Source organism: Drepanopeziza brunnea, assembly GCF_022702325.1.
Source record: "Drepanopeziza brunnea f. sp. 'multigermtubi' strain 214-2 chromosome Unknown ctg10, whole genome shotgun sequence".
Taxonomy (NCBI): Eukaryota; Fungi; Ascomycota; class Leotiomycetes; order Helotiales; family Drepanopezizaceae; genus Drepanopeziza; species Drepanopeziza brunnea.
This window is the reverse complement of record NW_027094073.1, coordinates 1,493,523-1,515,145: the sequence shown is the minus strand read 5'-3', so window position 1 is coordinate 1,515,145 and position 21,623 is coordinate 1,493,523. Positions and strand designations below refer to the sequence as shown.

At 50.8% G+C, this 21,623-nt stretch overlaps 8 protein-coding genes across 8 annotated transcripts; 3 read left to right on the top strand and 5 right to left on the bottom strand.

Annotated features, from left to right (window-relative positions):
* Positions 1 to 2,277: 2,277 nt before the first annotated feature.
* Positions 2,278 to 3,350, bottom strand: L3040_006085 (uncharacterized protein; the record flags this gene model as incomplete). Its single annotated transcript, XM_066156404.1, has 2 exons — positions 2,278 to 3,026; positions 3,077 to 3,350. 2 exons carry the CDS (start codon positions 3,348 to 3,350, stop codon positions 2,278 to 2,280), a joined length of 1,023 nt encoding a protein of 340 aa, XP_066011290.1.
* A 225-nt stretch (positions 3,351 to 3,575) lies between these two features.
* Positions 3,576 to 4,776, bottom strand: L3040_006084 (uncharacterized protein; the record flags this gene model as incomplete). The annotated part of the gene is made up of 4 exons (XM_066156397.1): positions 3,576 to 3,824; positions 3,886 to 3,912; positions 3,977 to 4,557; positions 4,605 to 4,776. 4 exons carry the CDS (start codon positions 4,774 to 4,776, stop codon positions 3,576 to 3,578), a joined length of 1,029 nt encoding a protein of 342 aa, XP_066011289.1.
* A 326-nt stretch (positions 4,777 to 5,102) lies between these two features.
* L3040_006083 (uncharacterized protein) lies at positions 5,103 to 6,390 on the top strand (the record flags this gene model as incomplete). The annotated part of the gene is made up of 3 exons (XM_066156393.1): positions 5,103 to 5,425; positions 5,476 to 5,981; positions 6,032 to 6,390. 3 exons carry the CDS (start codon positions 5,103 to 5,105, stop codon positions 6,388 to 6,390), a joined length of 1,188 nt encoding a protein of 395 aa, XP_066011288.1.
* Positions 6,391 to 7,973: 1,583 nt separating this feature from the next.
* On the bottom strand, positions 7,974 to 10,397 carry L3040_006082 (uncharacterized protein; the record flags this gene model as incomplete). Its single annotated transcript, XM_066156388.1, has 7 exons — positions 7,974 to 8,121; positions 8,176 to 8,262; positions 8,319 to 9,960; positions 10,010 to 10,142; positions 10,191 to 10,236; positions 10,288 to 10,300; positions 10,349 to 10,397. 7 exons carry the CDS (start codon positions 10,395 to 10,397, stop codon positions 7,974 to 7,976), a joined length of 2,118 nt encoding a protein of 705 aa, XP_066011287.1.
* Positions 10,398 to 10,662: 265 nt separating this feature from the next.
* On the top strand, positions 10,663 to 11,348 carry L3040_006081 (uncharacterized protein; the record flags this gene model as incomplete). Its single annotated transcript, XM_007288480.2, has 5 exons — positions 10,663 to 10,849; positions 10,902 to 10,926; positions 10,998 to 11,157; positions 11,212 to 11,219; positions 11,309 to 11,348. 5 exons carry the CDS (start codon positions 10,663 to 10,665, stop codon positions 11,346 to 11,348), a joined length of 420 nt encoding a protein of 139 aa, XP_007288542.1.
* Positions 11,349 to 12,003: 655 nt separating this feature from the next.
* Positions 12,004 to 14,416, bottom strand: L3040_006080 (uncharacterized protein; the record flags this gene model as incomplete). Its single annotated transcript, XM_007288481.2, has 3 exons — positions 12,004 to 13,492; positions 13,541 to 13,634; positions 13,681 to 14,416. 3 exons carry the CDS (start codon positions 14,414 to 14,416, stop codon positions 12,004 to 12,006), a joined length of 2,319 nt encoding a protein of 772 aa, XP_007288543.2.
* Positions 14,417 to 15,462: 1,046 nt separating this feature from the next.
* L3040_006079 (uncharacterized protein) lies at positions 15,463 to 16,339 on the bottom strand (the record flags this gene model as incomplete). The annotated part of the gene is made up of 2 exons (XM_066156382.1): positions 15,463 to 16,202; positions 16,261 to 16,339. 2 exons carry the CDS (start codon positions 16,337 to 16,339, stop codon positions 15,463 to 15,465), a joined length of 819 nt encoding a protein of 272 aa, XP_066011286.1.
* A 2,340-nt stretch (positions 16,340 to 18,679) lies between these two features.
* Positions 18,680 to 21,195, top strand: L3040_006078 (uncharacterized protein; the record flags this gene model as incomplete). The annotated part of the gene is made up of 10 exons (XM_007288483.2): positions 18,680 to 18,818; positions 18,976 to 19,036; positions 19,098 to 19,472; positions 19,523 to 19,652; positions 19,724 to 19,814; positions 19,876 to 20,063; positions 20,113 to 20,356; positions 20,404 to 20,477; positions 20,526 to 20,961; positions 21,014 to 21,195. 10 exons carry the CDS (start codon positions 18,680 to 18,682, stop codon positions 21,193 to 21,195), a joined length of 1,920 nt encoding a protein of 639 aa, XP_007288545.2.
* Between the last annotated feature and the right edge of the window lie 428 nt (positions 21,196 to 21,623).

The window sequence follows — 21,623 nt, the reverse complement described above, 5'->3', positions numbered from 1 at the left end:
CTTTCAGTAGCCAGTTTCCAGCAGCAGCTTCCAGCAGCAGAAGGTGGTAGGTGCCTTTCGTATGTTTGTTGTGTTGTGTGTGTATGTGTATGTGTGTTGCCCTCTCTCTCTCTCTCTCGCAGTTAGTGACGCAGTGAGCGAGCGAGCGAGCGAGTGAGTGAGTGATGCAAGGAAGGAGGGAGGGAGTGAGTGAAGCTTTTTCTAGGAAACATCTCGCTCGATGCTATCCACCCAGCCTTGATCTTGAATCGTGCCGCCTTCTTGCTCTTTGACGGTTGAGGGCTTTCGCTTGCTGGCTGGCTGGATGGATGTATATCTGCCGTCTTTTTGTGTGTGTGTGTGCGTCTGTCTGTCTGTCTGTTTGTCTGGAGTCGGCGGAGGGGAGGAGAGGAGAGTTGGTTAGTGCGTGTGTGTGTGTGTGTGTGGATCCTGCTTGCTTGCTTTCTCGTGGCTTGCAGGAGAGGGAGGGGAAGGGGGAGGATGGTGTTGTGCTCCTCTGCGGGATCTTCTTCTTCTCTTGTCCTGCTGTTTGCTTGTTAGGGAGGTATCTGCCTCCTTCGCGGCAGGCGGAGTTGGTCGGGTCAGTCCCTGACGAGCTGGGTGTTTGGATTCTGCGCTCGGTGCCTTGATATAAGAGAAGTAGGGAGGGGGTGGGATGGAGCAGTAGTGTAGTGTCGCATCGGTGTGGACCTACGTTCTCTGCTCTTTCCTGGCGCATGCATGCTTGAGCGATCGATGTAATCGTAGTCTAGAGAGAGGAGAAAGGGAAATCGATACTGGGGTAGATTTTGAAATCCTGCTCTTCTCTTCTCTTCTCTTCTCTTCTCTTCCCTCCTGTTGCTCAAGTCAGCCCATCTATCCATCCATCCATCTTTCCACCAGCTGTATCCAAGAGTCCTCCTCCTTGTGAGAGTCTGGAAAGGAAAGGAAAGGAAAGGAAGATAGATCCCGACGCCGACGCAGCGTTGGAGTTTCTGCTCTTCGCGTCATCTTCAGGATCCCTGGAGCCCAGCAGCATCTCGAGAGTCTTTCTTTTCCTCTTGTGCCCTAAGGAATTCTTCACACGAAACCCTGCGCCGGAGGAAACGCTCGCTGTGACAGTCAGCAGCAAGCAGCCAGGGACTTGAGATTTCTGTTTTACACCCTCGCTCATCCTCGCTCGGTAGCCAGGTCCGCTGGGGAGCACACGCGGCTGTCTCTCTCGATTCCCAGACTGTCTGACCATCTTCCCGAAACCACGGGAGAGGCTGAATCCTGCATCTTTCAGGTCTCCCCCACCTGGCCTGACATCCACGCGGTCTAATCTTCAGCCTTCGGCAAGAGCAAATCTGCATCCGTAACTATAACCGTAGACCACGTGTGTGGCTTCCAACGAGGAGCTTGGCTGGCTGTTCTTGGGCCGCCTAGAGATTGAGATGGGAGGAGCAGTTGTGGATGGCGATTGGGAGCAGGGAAAGACAAACAGCAGCGCGCAGAAGGGGGTTTCTTGGGGTTCAGATGGGTGAGAAGATCGTCGGCTCTTGAGCTGCGGATAGATAGATGTACAGACAGCTGTCACCATCAAATGCATATTTCATTAATTGTGCGATTGTGCAATTGTGCAATTGTGCAACGATCGCGGGGGGAACTCTTGAGGGTGATGACCTCTTGTTGAGTACTTCTGTTTGAGCAGCCTAGAAGACAGACAGACCTACATACCCATCGGTTGCCTCTCAGTGTCTCCGAGTCAGGTTGATGGTCGTCGAGTCGCGACTCGGTAAGAAAGCTGACAATGTCCTGGTCAGGGCAAGAGTCTCGGACAATAATTGAAGCAAGGGGAGATCATTGGCGCCCAGAAGTGCCATCCAGCAATGTGGGACCAGGGTCCAAGGGTCCAAGGGTCCAGACGCAGCAACAGAAAAGCAGGGCCTTGGAATCCCCCATCCCTTACTCCGAGGACAAAGAATTGGACATGGGAAAGAATTCGAAAGCGTTTTTTACAGAGAGTGGCGGATGTATCCATCACGAACAGTAATCTGTCTTCCTGTACCACTTTCCTCGGGAAGAGAACGAAGAGAACGAGCAAGACTTGGAGAAGGAGATGTGGTTTGATTTGACTTGACGGCGGCATCTAAGACTATCCCGGCAGGTGTAACCTTGCACCGGCGTACATTAGCGTCCAGCTTTATTTCCACGACCGAACTCCAGACCCCCCAAAGCTGTAGACTCCTGTGACCGCTCATAACATCTCACATGTCCAGATTACTTGGAACCTAAATCGTCAGCAATTTTCACCACTCAGGAGCTATTCCACCTACTGTAAGAAGCAAGAAACCCATCCTTCAATCCGCCATTCGTAACCAAAGTATCCAGTGACAAGGGGTCGTGGATGTTGACTGTGTTCCAGGCACTGGCGTAAGGATCATTGAGTAGTTGATCAAAGTCCATACTTCCCTCCGTAGGATGATAAAGATCTGACATACTTCCAGTCCATGGGTAACTCTGAATAGTCTGCAGGTCGGGTTGTGGCGTATCTACGGCTACTTCGGTGCTCGCCTCACCGCCGCTGGCGTTGGGAGAGCTGGACACACCCAACGGAGTTGATGCAAGTAGACCATGCTGCGGTGCCTGAGACAAATTCGCACCACCAATTCGTCTCGCTACCAACTGTGGAATGTACCCTGCAGATCCACAGAAATCGACCACATCCTTTTCCGTCATGTTCGATGTGAGTATGTGTGGGTCGAGTGTCTGAAGATCGGGCGATGACGTCTGGACAAGCAAGAGATTTCCTTCTGTGGTGGTCTCGAGAGTCCAGTTGAGAATGCGGAGATATGAATGAACGGCGATTATTCCCATCTGAGGGCAGACGATGCTCAAGTATCTGTCGAGGGGTGCTCGTGGCTTACCAACAGCATCGCGAATCTTCGAGTACGCAGCAGCAATGACGGTCCATTTCGCTTTGAAAGAATCGCGCTTCCACAACACAGTGAGGTACCTTGATGCTTCCTTTTGCTGCAGGTGGGGGAAGAGGAGCTGATAGAAGGCTGCGCATGGATTAGCTTTTCGCCGGAGGAAATGATGGTAAGATATTTACATCTGAATGCCATCCATGAATTCAACGATTTCTTTGGAAGCACCGGCCGGCGCGCCATATGCGGGGTACGCAGCCTCAATTGCTGATAGAAAAGCTGGGGGTTATGCTGTTGCCAGCGGGCGGCAGTGATGGCCTGTCGATGGCTGGTGATTGGGTGATTCAACAGGTACTCGTCTGGGAGATTTGCAGAATTCGAAAGCCGCTCATGTGGAAGAAGATTTGTCTGCTGCAATGGCGCCATGGCGGCAATGTAGGCGTTGAGTGCATCTGCCATTTCGATGCTCTGATGATCTGTAGATCGATCTTGTTTTGTGTGTTCTTGGTTCAAAGAAAGCGGAGGACTTCGGTTTTTAACCTGTGCACAAAGGGAATTTCCGCGCTAGTGCGTTAGCTTCGTTTTTCCGAATTCATTTGTTCTTGGCTTTGATTCACCCATGTTTCTCGAAAATTTGCGATAGTAGTTACATTTCTATTCTTCTATTATAATCAGAGGCATTCCTCAAAGTTCCCTGTATGCCATTGCAAACCTAAAGAATGGGCAATTTCTCGTTCCCAACTTGATGCCATCTCCACCATATTGTTTACACAGAACTCTAGAAAGATGCTCCAGAGTGGTAATACCATCAGCATCGTATTGTCTCCGATTCCCACTGTAAAAACCTAAATCGTTGAATGGGACTGTGCAGAATCCAGACCAAGTCATATGTTTGAAAGCATCTCCAGGCTCTGGAAATCCATCGAGGGTTGTCTGCAGAGGCTGTCAATAGCTGTTTTGTGGGTGTGAAATTCGATTCAAGCACTATTCTTACCTGCGTCTCAAGTTCCGACTGATCTTCCTAAAAAAGTGCGTTAGCATGAGGCTCACCACGTCTGCAGTCACCGCCACAAGTCAAAACTCACATCATCAAAGTCGTCCTCAACTGCATCGTACAGCAATGTTATTTGTCTCATCAATTTCTCCCCAGGCTTCGGTATTTTCTGCTGTATGGCAGTCCATCCAGCAGTTGGTTGTGCAGAGTTATCAAGCCAGTTGTTCCAGGGATTCCTGCCATTGAACTTGTCAGGTAGGAACTGGGGTATGGGGTACTCGATATTCTTCGATGTTGCCTCCTCAGTGAAGGGTTGCCGCATGTCGACAATAGGAGAGAACGCCTGCTGCTTGATTTTGAAGATTCGAAGGCGATACTCCTCTATGGAGACCATCACATCAGCAAGAAGAGCTACAGTGGAGAGGAACTTCGTCTTGACTGTGTCTGTTGGGAGTAGCTCGGGAGCATCGCGAAGGTTGCGGCACTGAGCCATGATGGTACGCAGTCCCTTCTTGACCGAGACAGCATCCATGTTTGCCGGCGAGATATTGCAAGAGGTCACTCCCACGCTTTTCAGCAAGAGACAGTGGGAATAGTAGACGTGGCGGATAAAATCTCTCATGATTTTCTTGACGTAGTCCTCAGAATATGGCTGTTGGTATTGTTGGGCATCTGCTTGAGTATTAGATTGATATCTTTCAAGGGCAAGGGCAATATACTGTGTTTCTTCTCTGAGTGCATTTTCAGTTCGGGTATGCAAGTAGCTGCCTCTATTACTCGTATATCTTCATCGGTGACCGCCTCGATCTTCATTTCTGGTATGCTAAACCAGTCGTTCTCGATGGTATTGACCTGGTGCATAGAAGCATCAAGATTTGCGAAGTCACTCATGGTTGCAGACTCGAGTTTGCACTCTCATACAACTTGTGCTCAAGTTTGTGATGACGTCTTCGCTTTCGAGATTTCTGTAATCGGTGCTCCGTCGAAGGTGAGGTCGTGGTGTTCAAGTGAATAGCGAGCCTCGTGAGCACTAGCGTCAAATATTTCCCCACCCACACATAAATTCTCAATATCGCAAGAACACAAATCGCAACCTCAAAAATCACAACCACAATTTCGTCTCTGCTTCATTGCAACCAAATCTCATCACAACCCCTTACATTTTCTCGGTCACCGATCTCATCCACCCCCCATCGTTGCGCGCACCCCAAGTCACAATGGAGTCGCCCGCCCCCAACCCAGGAGACTTAGTCTTCGCAAACTGGTCCCTTCAATTCGTCTCCCCTCCAGCCACCTCCGAACAGGATTACGGTATCTACTCTTCCTACCTCCACGACAACCTCCACCCCGCTGTTCTCGACACCCTTCAGGCTTCCCCCTTTACGACCCTCTTTGATGTCACCCTGAACTTCATCAAGGATCACATGCGCATTCTCAAGCTCCATAAGTGTGTGTACATGATTACCGATGGTCTCGTCGACAGAATGCAAGGACCGCACACCCCGCACCACCCCATCGCCGCTTTGGCTACCAGCGTTGCGTAAGTAAACAAGTCGCCATCTCTGTTGTTCTAAGCTTACTTCTATGCAGTCAAACTTTTGGCTGCCGGATCTTTCTCTACTACTCCAGAGTGAAGAATCAGTATCGTTTAGGCCAAGTCCTGGACCAGGCTGATCGTAGCAGCTGCGCAAACATGGCATACCTTGATGTGTTCAATAGCGACACAGCCGATGGCGCATACCTCGCAGCCGGCGGTCGACGACCAAAATTGTTGACAGATCATGAGGAGGCTCTGTATGCTACCCAACGTGCTACCTATGAGGCTCAGGCTTCTGCTGCCCATGCTACCGCTCGAAATGTAGCTGCTGGTGCCCGTGCTGTTGAATTTGCTGCATTCCTTGCTGCCCAGCCTGCTACTGAATGGAGCCTGGCGACCGAATACGGCGACCGCAAGGAAGCCAAGGCTGATGGCTGTACGATTGTCTTGGAGGAGAAGATTCCGAAGCCAAAAAACTCTTGGATCATCTACCGTCTTGCCAATTACCAGCGTGTCAAGAGACAGAATCAGGGCAAGAACTTGAAGACGGCTGATATCTGTGAGTCGCTTGACCTTCCATGGCCTTGATATCTTGTTAACAATTCGTAGCAAAGCTTCTCAGTGTCGAGTGGAAGCAATTGCCATCGTACGAGCGTCAGATGTGGGTGCAGAAGGCAGATGAAGAGAAGTTCAATCACCAGCTCAAGTACCCCGGATACAAGTGCAAGCCACGAAAGTCATCGCAGATCAAACGCCGCCAGACCAAGACCCACGGCTTCAAGTTCCAGTCCGCCACTGCTGCCGCCGATGATCAGTCCATGGTTGCTGACAACGACGACAACTACTTCGCTGATCTGCTTTCAACCCCCACCTATGGTGATCTGCTTGCAATCCCCAACAACGACGACCTCCTCAATGGTATTCCATTTGGCACTGATGATCTCCTCAACTTCAACTTCAACATCTAAGTTAGAGCAGCGATCAAGCCTCAAACCGTCCACATCATTCGGCCCCTGGCACAACCTCACCGGCATTCTGTCCAGCTTTTCTCTTCGCTCATAATATTCGAAGGCAACAGCTGCCGCTTGCTTTGGCATGGCATAATCATCTGTACATATCTGGCGGGTTTTCTCAGTCTCGGTTCTCTCCACTCAAGAATGTTTTTGTATTACTGATCGTAAATATTGATTCTTTCAAAGAATCCTGTCGCATGGGAGGGGGGGGGGGGGAAGGATGGAAGGGGGGGAGGATGGAAAATGGGTAGATGAAAACACTTGATATGGGATTGGAGATGGTCTTTTGAGGCCAAGCATTAGATAGTCTAGATAGCACAAATCCAAAACCAAATCAAATTACTTGGGTCTTCCTGCTCACGCATCTGGTGAGGTTCTCTCTATGTTTACTTCTCATCACCCGGGGCAACACCTCCAGCGCGTCAGCGCGTCAGCGCGTCAGCGCGTCAGCGCGTCCAACAAAGCAAGTGCCAACCTTTCCTTAATTTTCGAAATGTAACGTGCGTGGCCTCAAGCGAGGCCTCAAGCCCTATCCCCAGCCCTCGCCCTCATGGCTAGGCAAAGAAAAAAAAATTTATCATGAGGCGGAAGGCAAAACTTGGGTGAATTGCAAGGAAACTGGCAGACGCGCACAGAATCTTCCACCCCGCTATCTGCATTGAAATTTTCACTCGGTGACGTAACTTACGCAGGGAATCCAACCACCAGCTTACACAGTTCGCATCTGCTCTGCAGTACGAGTGTGCGGTGTGGGAATTTTGGGCTTGGGCGAACAGGATACACAGCGCCGACGTCAACATGGGATATATATCGGGTCCGTGCCCATGTATCTGTGAAGAGTGAGGACTTTGGGATCCATGCTGGGCTCTGCGTATGCATTCTTGTAGGAATAGGGTAAGACTTGATATATTTATTTATTAATTCATTTCTTCGGACGATTTTTTGTGTTTTGAAGAGATGTAGTAAGACTTGGCGCTCTAGAAGGGGAAGGAGCGGGGAAACGTGATGCGTAGCAGACGTCTTGTGGATACGAATGCGAAATTCTTGAAGGGAAGGGCAGAGAAGGGATGTGTGCGATCTAATCAGTTGGGATTGAAGGATTGTGGTATCTGCGATGCTGCTGTGAAAGTCTGGACAGTGTGTATTCGTAGTGCCAAAGCTGTGGGGGCAGTGCTTATGCCCTTGTCCGGATCGGATCTTGCAGGATAGGTGAGACTTGAGAGATGGCACAGGCTGTCGCAAGTACATTGAGATATCATTGTGTGTATCTATGGGATCTGTGTGTTGCTGGCAGACTGGGAGTCTGCGATGCTTGGGTTGCAGTCAGGGGTTGAACTTGGAGCAGATCGAGGTAGAGATGGAACAGGATGCGTTGTGGTCTTCTTATGGACTACTCAGCTTTCGTCCTCAATTTGCACAGTATATGGTGTGTTCCAGGAAATGTCCCTGTATCCGCCTCCCAGCTGTTGCCATATGCGCCCACCCTGCGCCACCCCCCCCCCCCCCTCCTTCCCCCCTAGGCCTTCCAGTATTCCCAGCTAAGTGCAGCGCCACAGCTCGCATCCAGCACTCTCTCTCAGGAGCAATGTCTCCACCATTTTCCACTCTCGAGATATCTCTCCCAAGTTTTTGGTTGTGTAAGGAGTGCGCGGAGCCCTCGGGCAGGTCGTAAGATATGCGTTTTGGCTGTGGACGAGAAAACATCAGCTGAGTAGAACACGGTTTGATTCTAAATCGCACCTTATTTGAACCCGTTTGCAGAGGCAACTTCCAAGATTCTTATCGAACTGCAGCCATGTATGCGTGCTCAAACCCCGATAGCTGCTCCTTAATTCATGTCCTTAGTCCAGTCACTGCTCCAAATGAAAGTCCCACAACGCCACTCGGTATTCTTCTCTTTCTTCCCAGATGGACCCAGAGGTCTTGGGCACATGTAGAAAGATCGCCCGCAGTTCTCTCCTCCCTTCTTGGTTATGTGGCTAATGCAGGGATCATCATGCTCACATCGAGGCACCACTCGCTTTCCCAGAAGCTTCGACCAGCTATCTTTGACAGCTATCGGATCATGGACGCTCTTTTGATCGGCGGGGTTGAAGGCTAGGTTGGGAGATAGGTTCTCGGAGCTTTGCGTGGCAGGAGGCTCTTCCTTAGCCGGTGGAGCTAGATCTGAGGATTCGGGAAGGGTATCGATGCTTATCATAGTTGCTGTATCTGACTTTGCATCGATTATTGACGAATTCTGGCTATCTTGCGGTTGCTTCGATTTGAAGAAGCCCATTAGACTGCTCTGTCCCTTCCCTGACTGTGCCTTTGACGTTGTGGACTTCGAGCTGGTGCTGGGCTTACCACGTTTCTGGGGTCGTGTGGTGGGGGACTCGATTGGACGTTTTGGGGGCTTTGCAGAGCTCTGAATCGAAGTCGTCTGCGAAACGGTAGTTGTCACCGCGGTCAAATCCTCTGTGACTTCTGGTTTTGCTTGTAGCGTGCTCACAGAAGCCATTGCGCCCTTGGACGTAAGTAACCCTCTATCTGGCAAGGCAGTTCCGACTTCATCTTGAGCCCCTTGGGTTGAGAGTGAGTTATCTGATGCTGTTAGCGAAGATTTCTTGGTGAACATATCGCGAATACTGCGACGATGGTTGAACTCTGGGATAAGCCTGGCAGACATTGGAAGCAGGTCCTTTGCTGACCATTCCCGTTGTCGCAGACCATCCTTGAACATCCCAGAACTCATTATATCCCGCACATGCACCTCTTTCCCCTCAATTTCAACCTTCTCCTTGAGCACGGCATAGACGGGGCAGTGGTCAGAGCCCATCAGACCCTCCTGTATGTTGGACTCGCAAAACCAGTCCTTCCAATCCTGACTGCAGAGAACATAGTCAATGCGGGAGCCGAAGTTGCCTGGGCGAGCATTGATCTTCTGCTCCCAGCATGTAAACATGCCTAGACGATTCGGATGGAAGGACCGGCAGATATCCCACATGATCGGTTTCTCTCTGCCTTCGTCTCTCTCTCCAAAGACTTTCCCATCGACGAGAAGCTGGTTCAGCATCCTCCTCGCTGGGGTTGAGAGATACTCTTCAACGGTAATTCCTTGTTTCCGCAGCTGTTCTCCAGCATTGGCGGTGTCAATTTCCTCCCGAATGATGTTCAGATCCCCAGTCCAGAAGACCCTCTTCCCAGCAGCCACCAGGTTCCTTACGCGCGCCTCGACGGCATTCAGGAAGCCAATTCGAAATTCGTCTCGTGATTCGTCTCGGTTTGCAGGGCAGTAGGTACCGATGAGCACAAAGGCAGGGAATTCGAGGATGACACAACGACCTTCCGAATCAAGGGTAGCAGCATCGAGGGAGCAGTAAGAGAGCTGACTCGGGGTGGGATAGCCACCAATCTGTTGGTCTTCTGGGAGGTCGAAGAAGCTGGTTTGGGAATTCGGAGGAGTCAGGACACCTGTAATGCCTTCTTCGGCTCTGATGGGGGCACAACTAGAGTTACGAGTGTAGACAGCGACTCCTGCGTATCCTAAATCGTGTCAGCCAACTATTCTCTCTGAAAGTTTGATATCTTATACCTTTCTTGTGCTTAGGCAGACTGAAAAAGACATCCCAGCCAGGAACCAGAACCATGTCATCCCGGAGATCTTTCTTTTGAATCTTGGTCTCTTGCATGACCACGATATCTGCCTGCAGAATCTCAAACATGGCCTAGAGCAGTTAGTTCGTGTTCAAATCCTCAATCCCAAGGTGACGCACAGCAAATGTCCTTTCTTGACGCCATGGCTGATATCCAAACGGGTTTCTGCTCTGGTCTTAGAATGGAGACCCTAGCAACTAAAACACACAAACTGACCTGATACCGTTCACTTCTTCTAGTTAGTATTGAGCTCATCGTAAAATCAACAACTACTCACCATTCCAGGTCGTTATTCGAAGACCCTGGTTCTCCAGCTTATCATCCATGTTTATGGATAGTCCCTGATAATCATGGGGATTTCAAGACATCTCCTTCCAGACTCAACTTCCAGATAAGCCAGCCACTACCTCCAATACCACAGAGCTCGAGATCTCGTCGCGTGCGACCGCGTATGGATGCCAGTCTGAATCGCGTCGTCACTTCTCATACACGTGATCTACAAAATTAGTCAGCAGGATCAAGAGAACGACGGATGGAACCGGACGACGTCTCTCCATACATACTAATCAATTCCAACACCATTAACTCACGATGTTCCCTCAACGAACGATGCTCCGAACTACCCAGCGCTTCGCCGCCCAGCTGCGATCGCCAGCTGTGCGCACACCCATCCAACGCCGCCTGGCAAGCACCGAGACCTCTGCCTTCGAAGGTGCCGAGAACAATGCCTTCAACCGGGAGAGGAAGGCTATGAAGGACCACGCTGCTGCCACAAGTGGTATGTCTTCCTAATATCCAAGTGAATGTGACGGAGCTGATGTGATTGGCAGATTTGTGGCGCAAGTTGTCACTCTAGTAAGATACCTTGGAGGAGGAAGTGAAGACGGTTGTCGAAGATGAGAGAGACTAACCTTTTCACCTTACAGCGTAGTCCCCCCAGTCTTGATCATTGCTTCCGTTAACGCGTGGGTTTTGTGGAATGAACATTGGGAGCACTGGGAGCAATTGCCGCCTTTGGAGGAGAGAATTCAGTACCCGTACCAGAACATCCGAACTAAGAACTTCTTTTGGGGTGATGGAGACAAGGTGAGCCCCTCCACTCCTCTCTATCATCTGGATATCTGCTAACTTCTTTCTCAGACCCTATTGTGAGTTTTCCCTCGGGACTAGAGACGGAGATTAGAGCGGCCGCTCAGGACATGAAAGATGGAAGAGCGCAGAAGCTAACTTCGTATAGCTGGAATGACAAGGTCAATTATCACAAGAAGAGCGAGTAAGGATTGAGTTCCATGATCTGGAGGAAGAAGGTGCGAGAGAAGGAGAGGTGGATGAGGAGAGGTTGGCACAGACGAGACTGTATATTTTTTCCTTGAGTCGTAGAAATACTGGAAACCATGCAATATTCTACTGCCTTGAAGTCTTCTTGCGACCAAGCAGGTATTCTAGGCTGCTGGGCTAGACAATTGGACGATTTCAGGTACTGGGCCTATTGAAGTGTGGTTTAAGAGTATGACAATTGAGTGATCTCCTCCATCCGTGATCTCGCTCCAGGGAACTGGCAGAGCAGTAGGGACGAGGCCTGCGAATGCGACCACGTACTCTAGCCACTTGCTCTGTCGCGCGCGTATGTAACGGGTTGTCAGAGTCCCGGATTTTGTTGGGGACTTTCCTGACAGATGGACTTAGTCGGACCTGGGGATGCTTGTACCGCTTCTCGTCAAAGTCCTCGATTGAATTGGTGCAATCAAAGTATCACTTTATCCGGGCCCTGTTCCACATGAAGCTCGCAGTTGAGAGCAGGAGCGGTTGCAATTCTTCTCCAGCACAGAGCATCCAAGCAGGACAAGAAACTTATGTCAAGATGGGCGTGACCAACAACAACATCTATACTATGCATCAATCATGGTCATGGGTATCATAGCTAAGCCTGCCCTAAACTTCCACCCTCTTCTTCAGATCCAGATAAGCGCTCGCATAATCATTCGCCAGCACATTTTCCCCCACAACCTTCATGATTGTCGCCTTCTTAGCCATCATCTCGCACTGCCCCTTGATATCTTCCAGCGCTGAGTACTCATCAAAAGAGCGATCTATGAACTCCAAGCTCCTAGTCAGATTCTCCTTTCTCTTTGCACTCCCGGATTCTGCCTGCCCTGCGAGTCCCATGTGTGCATCGACCAGGAAGGAGTATAGTTGCGCGTTTAAAGAGCAGTTCTCGTGCTCGAGTGCTCGGGGTATGATGGCGACGAGAATCTGGGCGGACGCTTGGAATTCTGATAGAGAAGTCAGGATATTCGCAATAGCTCCCATTGCTCCCCACAGAGCAGGAATCAATCGTGCTCGCCAAGCAATGCTTGCTGCTCGGACTGCCACTGAGAACCCCTTCTGCGGACGTCCAGATTTATCTTGAAGCAAGGCCTTCATAGTAAGAAGCTTGATCCTCAAATTGAGATCATCACCATCCTCCTTCATTTCCGATGCTATCTGCTCAATCTTCGCCAAAGCCTGTCCGTAATCAGTGCGTCGGATCAGGTAATCGATATGGAGGGTATTGGTCTCAAAGGCAAGATCGCTGTCGGTATCGGAAGCAGTGCATTGGAGGAGCTGTTGGAGCAGATGGTGGGCACCGTTCAGTTCGTTTCTATGCAGATCCCGCTTCAGGCGAAGAATACCTCGATACTTCTGCCAGTACTGATTAGCTTTCCATGAACGAAGTGAGTTCTCATCCAGCGCTTCCAGCTTCGCCATCGCCTCATCGTATCTCCCCCTTTCTGCTAGCAGATGAGCTACCTTGCATGTGAACCTCAGGGTGTCATCGAAGAGCGCGAAGCGAGCATGACAGCTGAGAAAGATGTCGCAATACTGTCTTGCAATATGAGCCACTCCCAATCGGCCCCAGAGGGCCGATTGCATTGCTGTTTGTGGACCCCTCATGCTTTTCATGTTCTTCTCGATAATGAGCTGGGAGCTCTTAAGGATGTTCTCGAAAGCCGTGGCAACACTCTCGCCGTTCGACATGCCTAGCTTTGCTTCACTAAGTAGCGAAGAGCTCCAGAGCGTCCACATGCCTGTCTCCTTGGCCTTAATCCTGAGAAATGCAAGGCCCTCCCTTTCGACGCCAAGAATGTTCGTGGAGTCGGCCCCCTTGATGACTTTTGTGTGTGCCTTCCCGAAGTGGTAGAGCCAGTTGAGAGCGAAGTTCAAGCACGCCATATCTTTGTTCTCTCGAGCGGTAGACACAGTCTCCTGCATCGCCGCCACGGCTTCATCGTAACAGCCAAAGTCGGCTTGCAGGACTGCCAGGTTCATGAGGGCATATTGGTAGAACAGCCGATCTCTGTTCTGCATGGTATAGTCAAAATATCGGTGGAGGTTGTCGAAGGACGTTGGGTAATCCCCAGCTCTCCACGCGTCAAGGAAGCTGGTTACTATCAGCACGGATTCCAACTAAAGTACATGAGGGACTTACGTGAGATAATGTGACAGGCTGGGTACCACAACGCTCTTGCCCAGAGTGGTTCTGAACTTATCCTTAACATCCTCTGGGATTCTGGTTCCGAGTTCTGATACAGTTAGTGATAGTCCTTTGAATATTTCGTGTTTCCTCACTTTGCATCTGCTCAACTTGGAACTCCAGCAGCTTCTCAATATCATCCGTGCTGGTCGTTCCATCATCACCCTCGACCGACAGCCCCCCATATGCTATAAGCTCCAACATCTCCGTAGCATCCGTCCCCCAATCCTCCTCTCCCTCCTCTAGTGCTCTGTCTCCCGCCCATCTGCCCAGCCCACCATTCTTCTTCGCCCAGTATGCCCTCGAATCCTCCCTCCATTTCGTGAACGCCACCCACAGCGCCAGCACATCACTGAACCGCAGGCGCTCGTACTCGACTTTAGATCTGCGTACGAAGCTTCCCAAGGGGGACGTCCTCGAGAGCAATATCATATCCTCAGAAGGAGGCGGAATCCCAAGCTCGTCATCCAACCTCACCTCTTCTCGAGTCTTGGCCAGCAGATTCTTCCGCTTCGTGAAGAACTGGTTTACAGCATCTAAACTGTCGATTTCCCATAGCTTCCTGAGAAAATGATCCCATAGAGAGCGTCCGGGAATTCCAGCTGCTGGATGTGCGGAGAGGAGGGTTTCGAAGGACTTGAGGTCGAGGAGGAAGGGCAGAGTCTCTAGCTTGATCTGGCTTTGCGGTTGGTTCTTGAGGGAGGATGGGAGGAGCTGATTGATTATAAAGGAGAGTATTGGGATCGTGGAAGCATTGGGGACGACGGCATCAGTGTATAGTTCAATTAGGGCCAGAAGGCCAATTTTCGAAGGTGTCAGGAACCGTGTCATCGTTGTGGCTTGTTCGTAATATCGTGACTCATGACATACATGTGCTGTTTCTCCATCTCCAGCCCAATTCAGGTCGGTGGTAAACGGAGTACAATGCAAACTATACAGATAAGGTAGCCGAGGTCGCTGAGGGAGACGCGTCAAGAACGCGACTTCTTCATCTAGTACACGTGATATATGAACCCCACCTCCTTATACAGCTGTCTTTGTTTATAAATGCAAGCTGATTATTGTCCTATGGCATGCAGAAGGGTTGATATCTCAGGACACTCTGCTGGACGTAGGGGTCCTCGAATTGGATCAATTACGCCCAAATTCTGAATAAATCTGGAATTCTATGTGCCAGCATCGTAACTTCAGGCCATCGTGTCCACACTTCTGACTTCTACTCCTGTCGGCCATGAATTGAGTCCAGTCAATAAGCAAACAGACACCTCTAGCAAGAGACGCGCACATTGTGATGACTGGTGCCGGCTAGCAAAACCTCAAGAACTATTGGTGATTCCCTCCACACCTTCCTCCTCAGCTACTGAATCATCGTGAAATGTAACTATATATTCTGCAACGAGATCCTATAATGTTCTGCCCAGCACCCACCCTCCTTGGATCAATGATCTTACCATCCAACGAGCTAATCACTCTGATAATGTGCGTCCAGACCATCCATACCTTCTCCAGGTGCGCGTGCCGTACCTGCATCGTCAGGATCTGCCGAAAGCACCTCGAACATACCAAGGAGCAGCTAGACAATGAGCGCTGTCCAATGTCGAAGGAGAGGAAGATTCGGCTTATGAATGTTGGTTGTTTGAAGACGCTGTGCAGGGGACGGGAGAAAACGCACTGGGCGTTTGAGAACGATCAGGAAGGACAGATCCGCTGGGTCATTAGTAGGAAATGAAGGAGAGCAGGAGGAACCGGAGAAAGATGAAGGGGGAGCGAGAGGAATCTGAAGCTACTCACATATGCTCTGCGATCTGTCAGGCTTCTTCTGAACTTGGAAAAAGACTCCTGTACTTTTTGTAACTTGCCCTTACAATAGATTACAGTCATGACGGCGGTTTCGTAGGCTTCTCCTCATTCCATCTGATCTTTTCTCCATGTTTGCTCTTCAACTGCCCTTCCTCGATCCTATCATCCTCCTTCCTCAGCTCCTGCCCCAGCCCGTTCGAAGCCCAGATCCTCTCCACACACAACTCAAATGGTCCGGGTATCCTATCAATGAGTCCGATGCCCACTGTCTTAACTTTCTGCCTGAGCATCTCCGACTGCGGCTCAACCACAATACCATGGTTCGTCCTTACAAACTCATTCCACTTGATCAATACCGTCTCCCATTCTCCCGGCCTCCGCGCGTATAATCTGTGTTGGTGTATATCCGTAGGCACAATGCTTTCCGTCTGTATATTGACAAAGTACTTCCTCCCGTCGCTCTTGATCCGTAATGCGAGATAAGCGTAAGGGTCGATGTTCCAGAAAGACTTCCCGAATATGGTGAAGGGCCTGTCTTTCGTGCGCCACGCAGCATATCCCGTTCGTTGGATGTGCGGTCTGTTGGCTGGCAGCTCAATGGAGATGCTGCCGTGGAACTTGGCGTGCCCATACTTGTTCTCAGAGGGAGAGGGGGAGGGGGGTGATGTGGCGGGGGGTATCCAGTCGAGGTGGGCGCGAGTGAAGCCGCCGATATCGCGATCGGACATCAACTTGCAGTCTTGGAGGGAAGAGGGGTCGTGGAAAGTGTGGAGGACGTAGGGTTTTGTTTGGCGCCGGGTGGCCTCTGCTCGGAGGGCTTTGGAAGATTTTGATCAGCATAGATCACTATTGTAGGTAGTCTCTGGGAAGCTCACCAATTCCGGAGAGGCGCTTGAATTCATCCAGACTTCTGCCAAAGAAACCTTTGGCTAGCAAGCTTTGGGTAGCTCTCATTGTGAGAGTATATGAAAATCTGCCGGATCTTGTCTGGAATTATTAGAGGTATCCACAGAGTTTCGCATGAGAGAAGCATCACCGGTTTTCCCCAAAATCACAAATGCGCCTTGCGTACTTGATACATAATCGGTGCCAAGAAGATGAGCTTGGGTGGAGCGGCCGAGCCTCATCTTTGCCGATCTAGCGTTGTTTACAATAACAAAAACAAGTCGGGCCGACTCCGGTAACCTCCTTAGTACACCAGCCGAATCAACGTCTTGTCCGAGGAAACCTCCAACCTGCAAGTAACCATCAAAGACCTCTCGACCTCCACCTCCACCTTTTCTATCCTTCCATTCATCATCTCCTGAGTCGTTCATCTAGCAGAGCTGATGGTCGGAAACATACAGATCGAGTTACTCGGGTCTGCGTTAAATCGCTTTCTATACCATCTTACTGGTCGGAAACATACAGATCGAGTTCCTCAGGTCTGCGTCAGACAGTTTTCTGTTTCTTATTGCTTCTTGCTTCTTGCTTCTTGCTTCTTGCTTCTTGCTTCTTGCTTCTTGCTTCTTGCTTCTTGCTTGTATTTTCTTGCTTCTGTATCTTATTGCTTTGCACATCTATTGACCGTTCTCTAGCAAAGCTGCTGAGGACCGGCCTTCTTAATTGTTCTTGCTACCACTGTTCTGATGCCGACTTTCAAGGCTTTTGTTTCACTGCTTCTTGCATTTGCTGTCACCAAACCTCATTCATGGAAGCATATGCGGTCTTTGGTCTAGCATGGAGTCACTAGACATCCTTCTCTCGCTGGCCTAGCAGCTAGAGGCTAGAGGCCATACTTTGCTGCTCGTACACATCAATTTCCTGAAGACTTTGCAGCCGCCATACGACACTATTTTGGTCTCTCCTAGAATTCAAGAGCACTCCATCTCAGCCCATCGAGATCAAATGGCTGGCATGCTGGCTTCATCGTTACACTGCCACTGCCACTGCCACTGCTTCAAGGGAGCGTATCACAGAAACCTCATGACTAAATGTCATATTTCATCGTGGGTATTGGAGACTCAGAGAAGACTCTTTTTACAGATCCTTGGCCTAATAGAGCTATCAGACCGAGATTTGGAGTGCTATTACAAGTATTGGTGCGATGGATGGCCCAATTTTAAGCCACAGACACTGCCCCAGCTTAACGCTCAAGTCAAAGGTGAGTCCATGGGAAAACCCCGGGCTAATTCACCACCAGCGTGGAGCACACGGCGCGCTAGGCTCGGGCCGTTCCGCACCCCTGTACTCGGTTAGGGGAGCAGTAGTGTAAACATAGATTTTCGGTTAAAAGACTTTCGGCTAAGAGTAAACAAACCAAAGGGGTGATTTGGAAGAAAGCAGGGTCCTGTACTCCACGCAGTGCAGTGACAATCGAGACGTTTATGGAATGAGGTTTCTTTGGGTCTCCACTAGGAGTTGTTTATTTGTGGTACGCGTCACGACAAAAGTGACGTCCAAGCTGTGAACAAGTCTGTTCAATTGAAAGCTTGAAGAGGATGCTGCTCCTGTATCCGTATGTCAAAGGATCACCATCCTATATCAGATAGAGATGATTATAATAGCCTTGAGCCACAGCTCTGAAGGTACTATGGCACTCGCCATAGCACTGTATACATACATACGTAAGGCATGATCGTACCCAGCCCCAGGCCTAGCAGGCTTCGAGTGAGGCCCAGTGACTCACTCACTCAGTGAGTGCTTGACGGTTTCTCGGGCTGCTTCCACTGCACTGCTGAGCTTCTCGCTGGAGGAGGCTCATAGCTACTATCTCTAGCCATTACTATCTGCGAGCCTCATGTATAGGTACTGACTGATCCCGTCCCTCGATGTGGTCCCACATGGGTCCACCATGCCATCATCTCATCCCAGAGGCACCTCTCGATGCCCTCCTGGGGCCCAGCAGCTGCCAACCCCTGCTGATTGGATGTCCCTTCCGTCCCTGATGCAGGTTAGTGGGCTCGCCCCTCCCCCCCTTCCCTTCCCCTAACGGTTAAGCCTCGAACTTTTCGCCAAATGTAGTTCAATTGCCCAAAATCTCCGCAAACAGAAGCTACGGTGCTAGATCAAGGGCCGGGTGATCATTCTTCCAGAAAATTCTGCAGGAGTATTTATACAGCACCTCCCCACCATCTTCTTCCCTTCTTCTTCCCTTCTTCTTCTCCTCTCCACCACCAACACACTCGAGCACTCAAGCACTCATTCAAGATCACTCGTTCCCGCCTTGTACACTGCTCAATTCCCACTGCATTCCCTCCTTCTGTTCATTACATCCATCTCACTCTGCTTTCCCCAACACGCACTTCCAGCATCATGTCGTCCTACACTCAAACCCCTGCTGCTGGCGCCTTCAAGGCTGGTGGTGACTCCCCCATCGAGCCATCTCCTGCGAGCACCTTCGGTGGCAGCGCGTCTAGCAATGCCGGTGATGATGTCCGCACTCCCAGCAATGGTACGACCCCTCCCCCCTCCCCCCTTCATTTCGCACTGTGCGCGTTCCTTCTTCATTCGCGTCAGTTTCTGGACGCGTCTTGTATTGCTCTTCAGACGGTCTCTTCAGACATGCTGCTGCCCTTTTACAAATATTGACTGTTCTATTTCCCCCACAGAGAGCGCTGTCCTGTCCAAGATCTCCAAGCTCACTGTCAAGGATGGCAAGAGCGTCGAGCGGTAAGTCTTCCCCTTTTCCATCCAAACCAGCGCCCAAATTCAAATGCTCATCCTTCCGCAGATACTCTCCACCATTTGTCCGCAAGAGCTCTCAGGGCAACGAGGATGACCCATTCACCTACTCCGCCACTTACTCGACCCCACGCTCTCAACGCCTCTCTCACCACAGCCCAACCGATCCTAGATACCAAGGTCGCTCCACCAAGAGTGGCAACTGGCGTGCAGGCTCCTCCTCCTCAAGCTCGGAGGCCAGCACTCTCTCCCCGTCCGTTGCTTACCAGCGCCGTGGTGTTGAGTCCGTATCGCGTCTTGCTGCTGCTCAGAAGAACGTGCCCGATAACCGCGAGTCGAGAACCACTGCCACTGAGGCTGTCGTGATCAAGTCCGAGGACGCCCAGGCCATCTTCCCACCTTCCAGCTGTGTCTTCGTTGCCAAGTAAGTCTCACCCTCCTCCATTACATTGGTTTCTTGCTAACCTTTTCTAGCCTCCTCCAATCCGAGGCTGATGAGGCTCTCGAGGTCGCTGTCACTCAGGTCTTCCGCGAGTATGGCACAGTCTATGTCAAGATCCGCCGCGATACTAAGCAGATGCCATTTGCATTCTGCCAATACACTGTGAGATCACTCCTGGTCCCCTCATCTGTCCCTTGCTCCCACTTTCAATCTCACCTGCTGATACGTTCCAGAACGACTATGATGCCGAGCGTGCCATCAAGGAGGGTCGTGGTCGCTTGATCAAGGGTCGCCCATGCCGCTGTGAGAAGGCCAAGGCACATCGTGAGTCCCTTTTCTCTCCTATTCAGGGGCCCGTCTGACGCTTATTCTGACGTCTCAACAGGCCTGTTTTACTTTGAGCGCAAGTATGGTGCTGCGGTCACCTCAGATGAAGTTCGGTTGCTCCTCTCTGGCTTCGGTCACATCACCCACTGCAGACCTGCGACCTCATTCGAGATTGCGGCCTACAACCTCAATGAGGGTGTCGTGGTTCAATTCGAGATGTATGACGAGGGTCAGGCTGCTCTCCAGGTAAGTCCCCCTCCCCCTCCCAAGGCTGACAGTTTCTGACACGTACAAGCACTACCGCAACAACCCTGAGTTCAAGATGCAAGCCTTGGCCAACATGAGCTCTCCCGCTCAACAGCGTGACGCATCTGATCCATCTGCTCGTGCCTACCTCGAGACCTATGATGTTGACAAGCGCTCTGTGTTCTTTGGTAACCTCCCCTCTGATGTCACTGAAGGCGAGATCCATGATATCTTCCAACAATTCGGCGGCGTCTGCAACATCACTCTTCACAAGTCAGACTCCATCATTGATGGTATGTATTCCCTCACTTCTCTTCTACCTGGCAGCTGACACTTCCAGTCAATGAGAAGAACTGCTTCGCCTTCGTTGAGTTCCAACAACAGCCATCTGTCAGCAGAACCCTCTCAGCCATGGTAGGTTGACCCTCGTCTCTCACATGTTCACGGCTAACACTCTTGCAGGGTGGATTCAACCTCCGCGGCAAGACCACCAAGATCGCCCAGAAGGACTCTGAGTCTGCTCGTTCGCGTCGTCGTCAACTCCCACGCCCTTCTCCTGCTTCGGGTGGTCAATACAACCAGTCCCCGGCTCCTCGCACCATGGCTTTGCCACCAACCTCGCCAGTTGCTCAGATGGCCCCTGCTGCCTACCCCCCACCCTACTACCCCGCCTACCCTCAAGGCCAGTACTACTACCCTGGAACTGGATTCGCCGCTCAGGCCCAGTACTCCGGCTACCCGGCCTCTCCTTACACTGGTTACCCGTCTCCTTACATCGGTCCAACCTACTACGCCTACACTGGTAGCCCATCCTATGCCGGTGCGACCTCCGCCGGCACTGTCTCTGGCAGCCCGACCCATCCGTACTACTACAACTACGGCCAGTACCCGTCTCCAGGTAAATTTTCCTCTCCCGCACCTTCCTCCGGCCCTTTTCTAACAACATCCAGTTCAAGGCTACCAACAGTGGTCACCCAGCCCAGTTGCTCCCCAGCAGATGTACTTCAGCCCACCAACCTACTCTCCTACCACCGAGAGCACCAACGCCATCCCTGATGATATTGACCGCTCCGCGACTCCTACCCCGGCTGGCTATGACACCGCCGCTGATTCAACCCTGGAGTCCGAATAAGCAATTTTCACCCCAGATTTGACGCGACTTGCATCTCTGCTCGTCTTCACTCAACCAAAGGACGGCTTGTGGACACCCAATCACTCGACTCTGTATTTCTGCTTTCCCATGTCCGTCTTCTGAACATATCTCGGCTTCTGTTTCTTTTTACTTCGTTCTTGTCCCCGTCGGGGCTTAATACGTTCTTGCTTGTCAGACACTTTAATTACTTTCTTGCTTCTTCTACCTGGTTTCCTTGATCTTGCTCCCTTGTTGGACAAGAGAGAGTAGGATAGGGTTTTTTTTTTTCTTCAATTCGGTGTTGTGGTTTCGGTAGAGGGTTGCTCGGCTCTTGAATGATGGTCGGGATGATTCAATGACTGATGAGAATATGTACATACGACGGAACGAATGAACGAAATGTGTGCACAAACTCTCTCTGCTTCTGT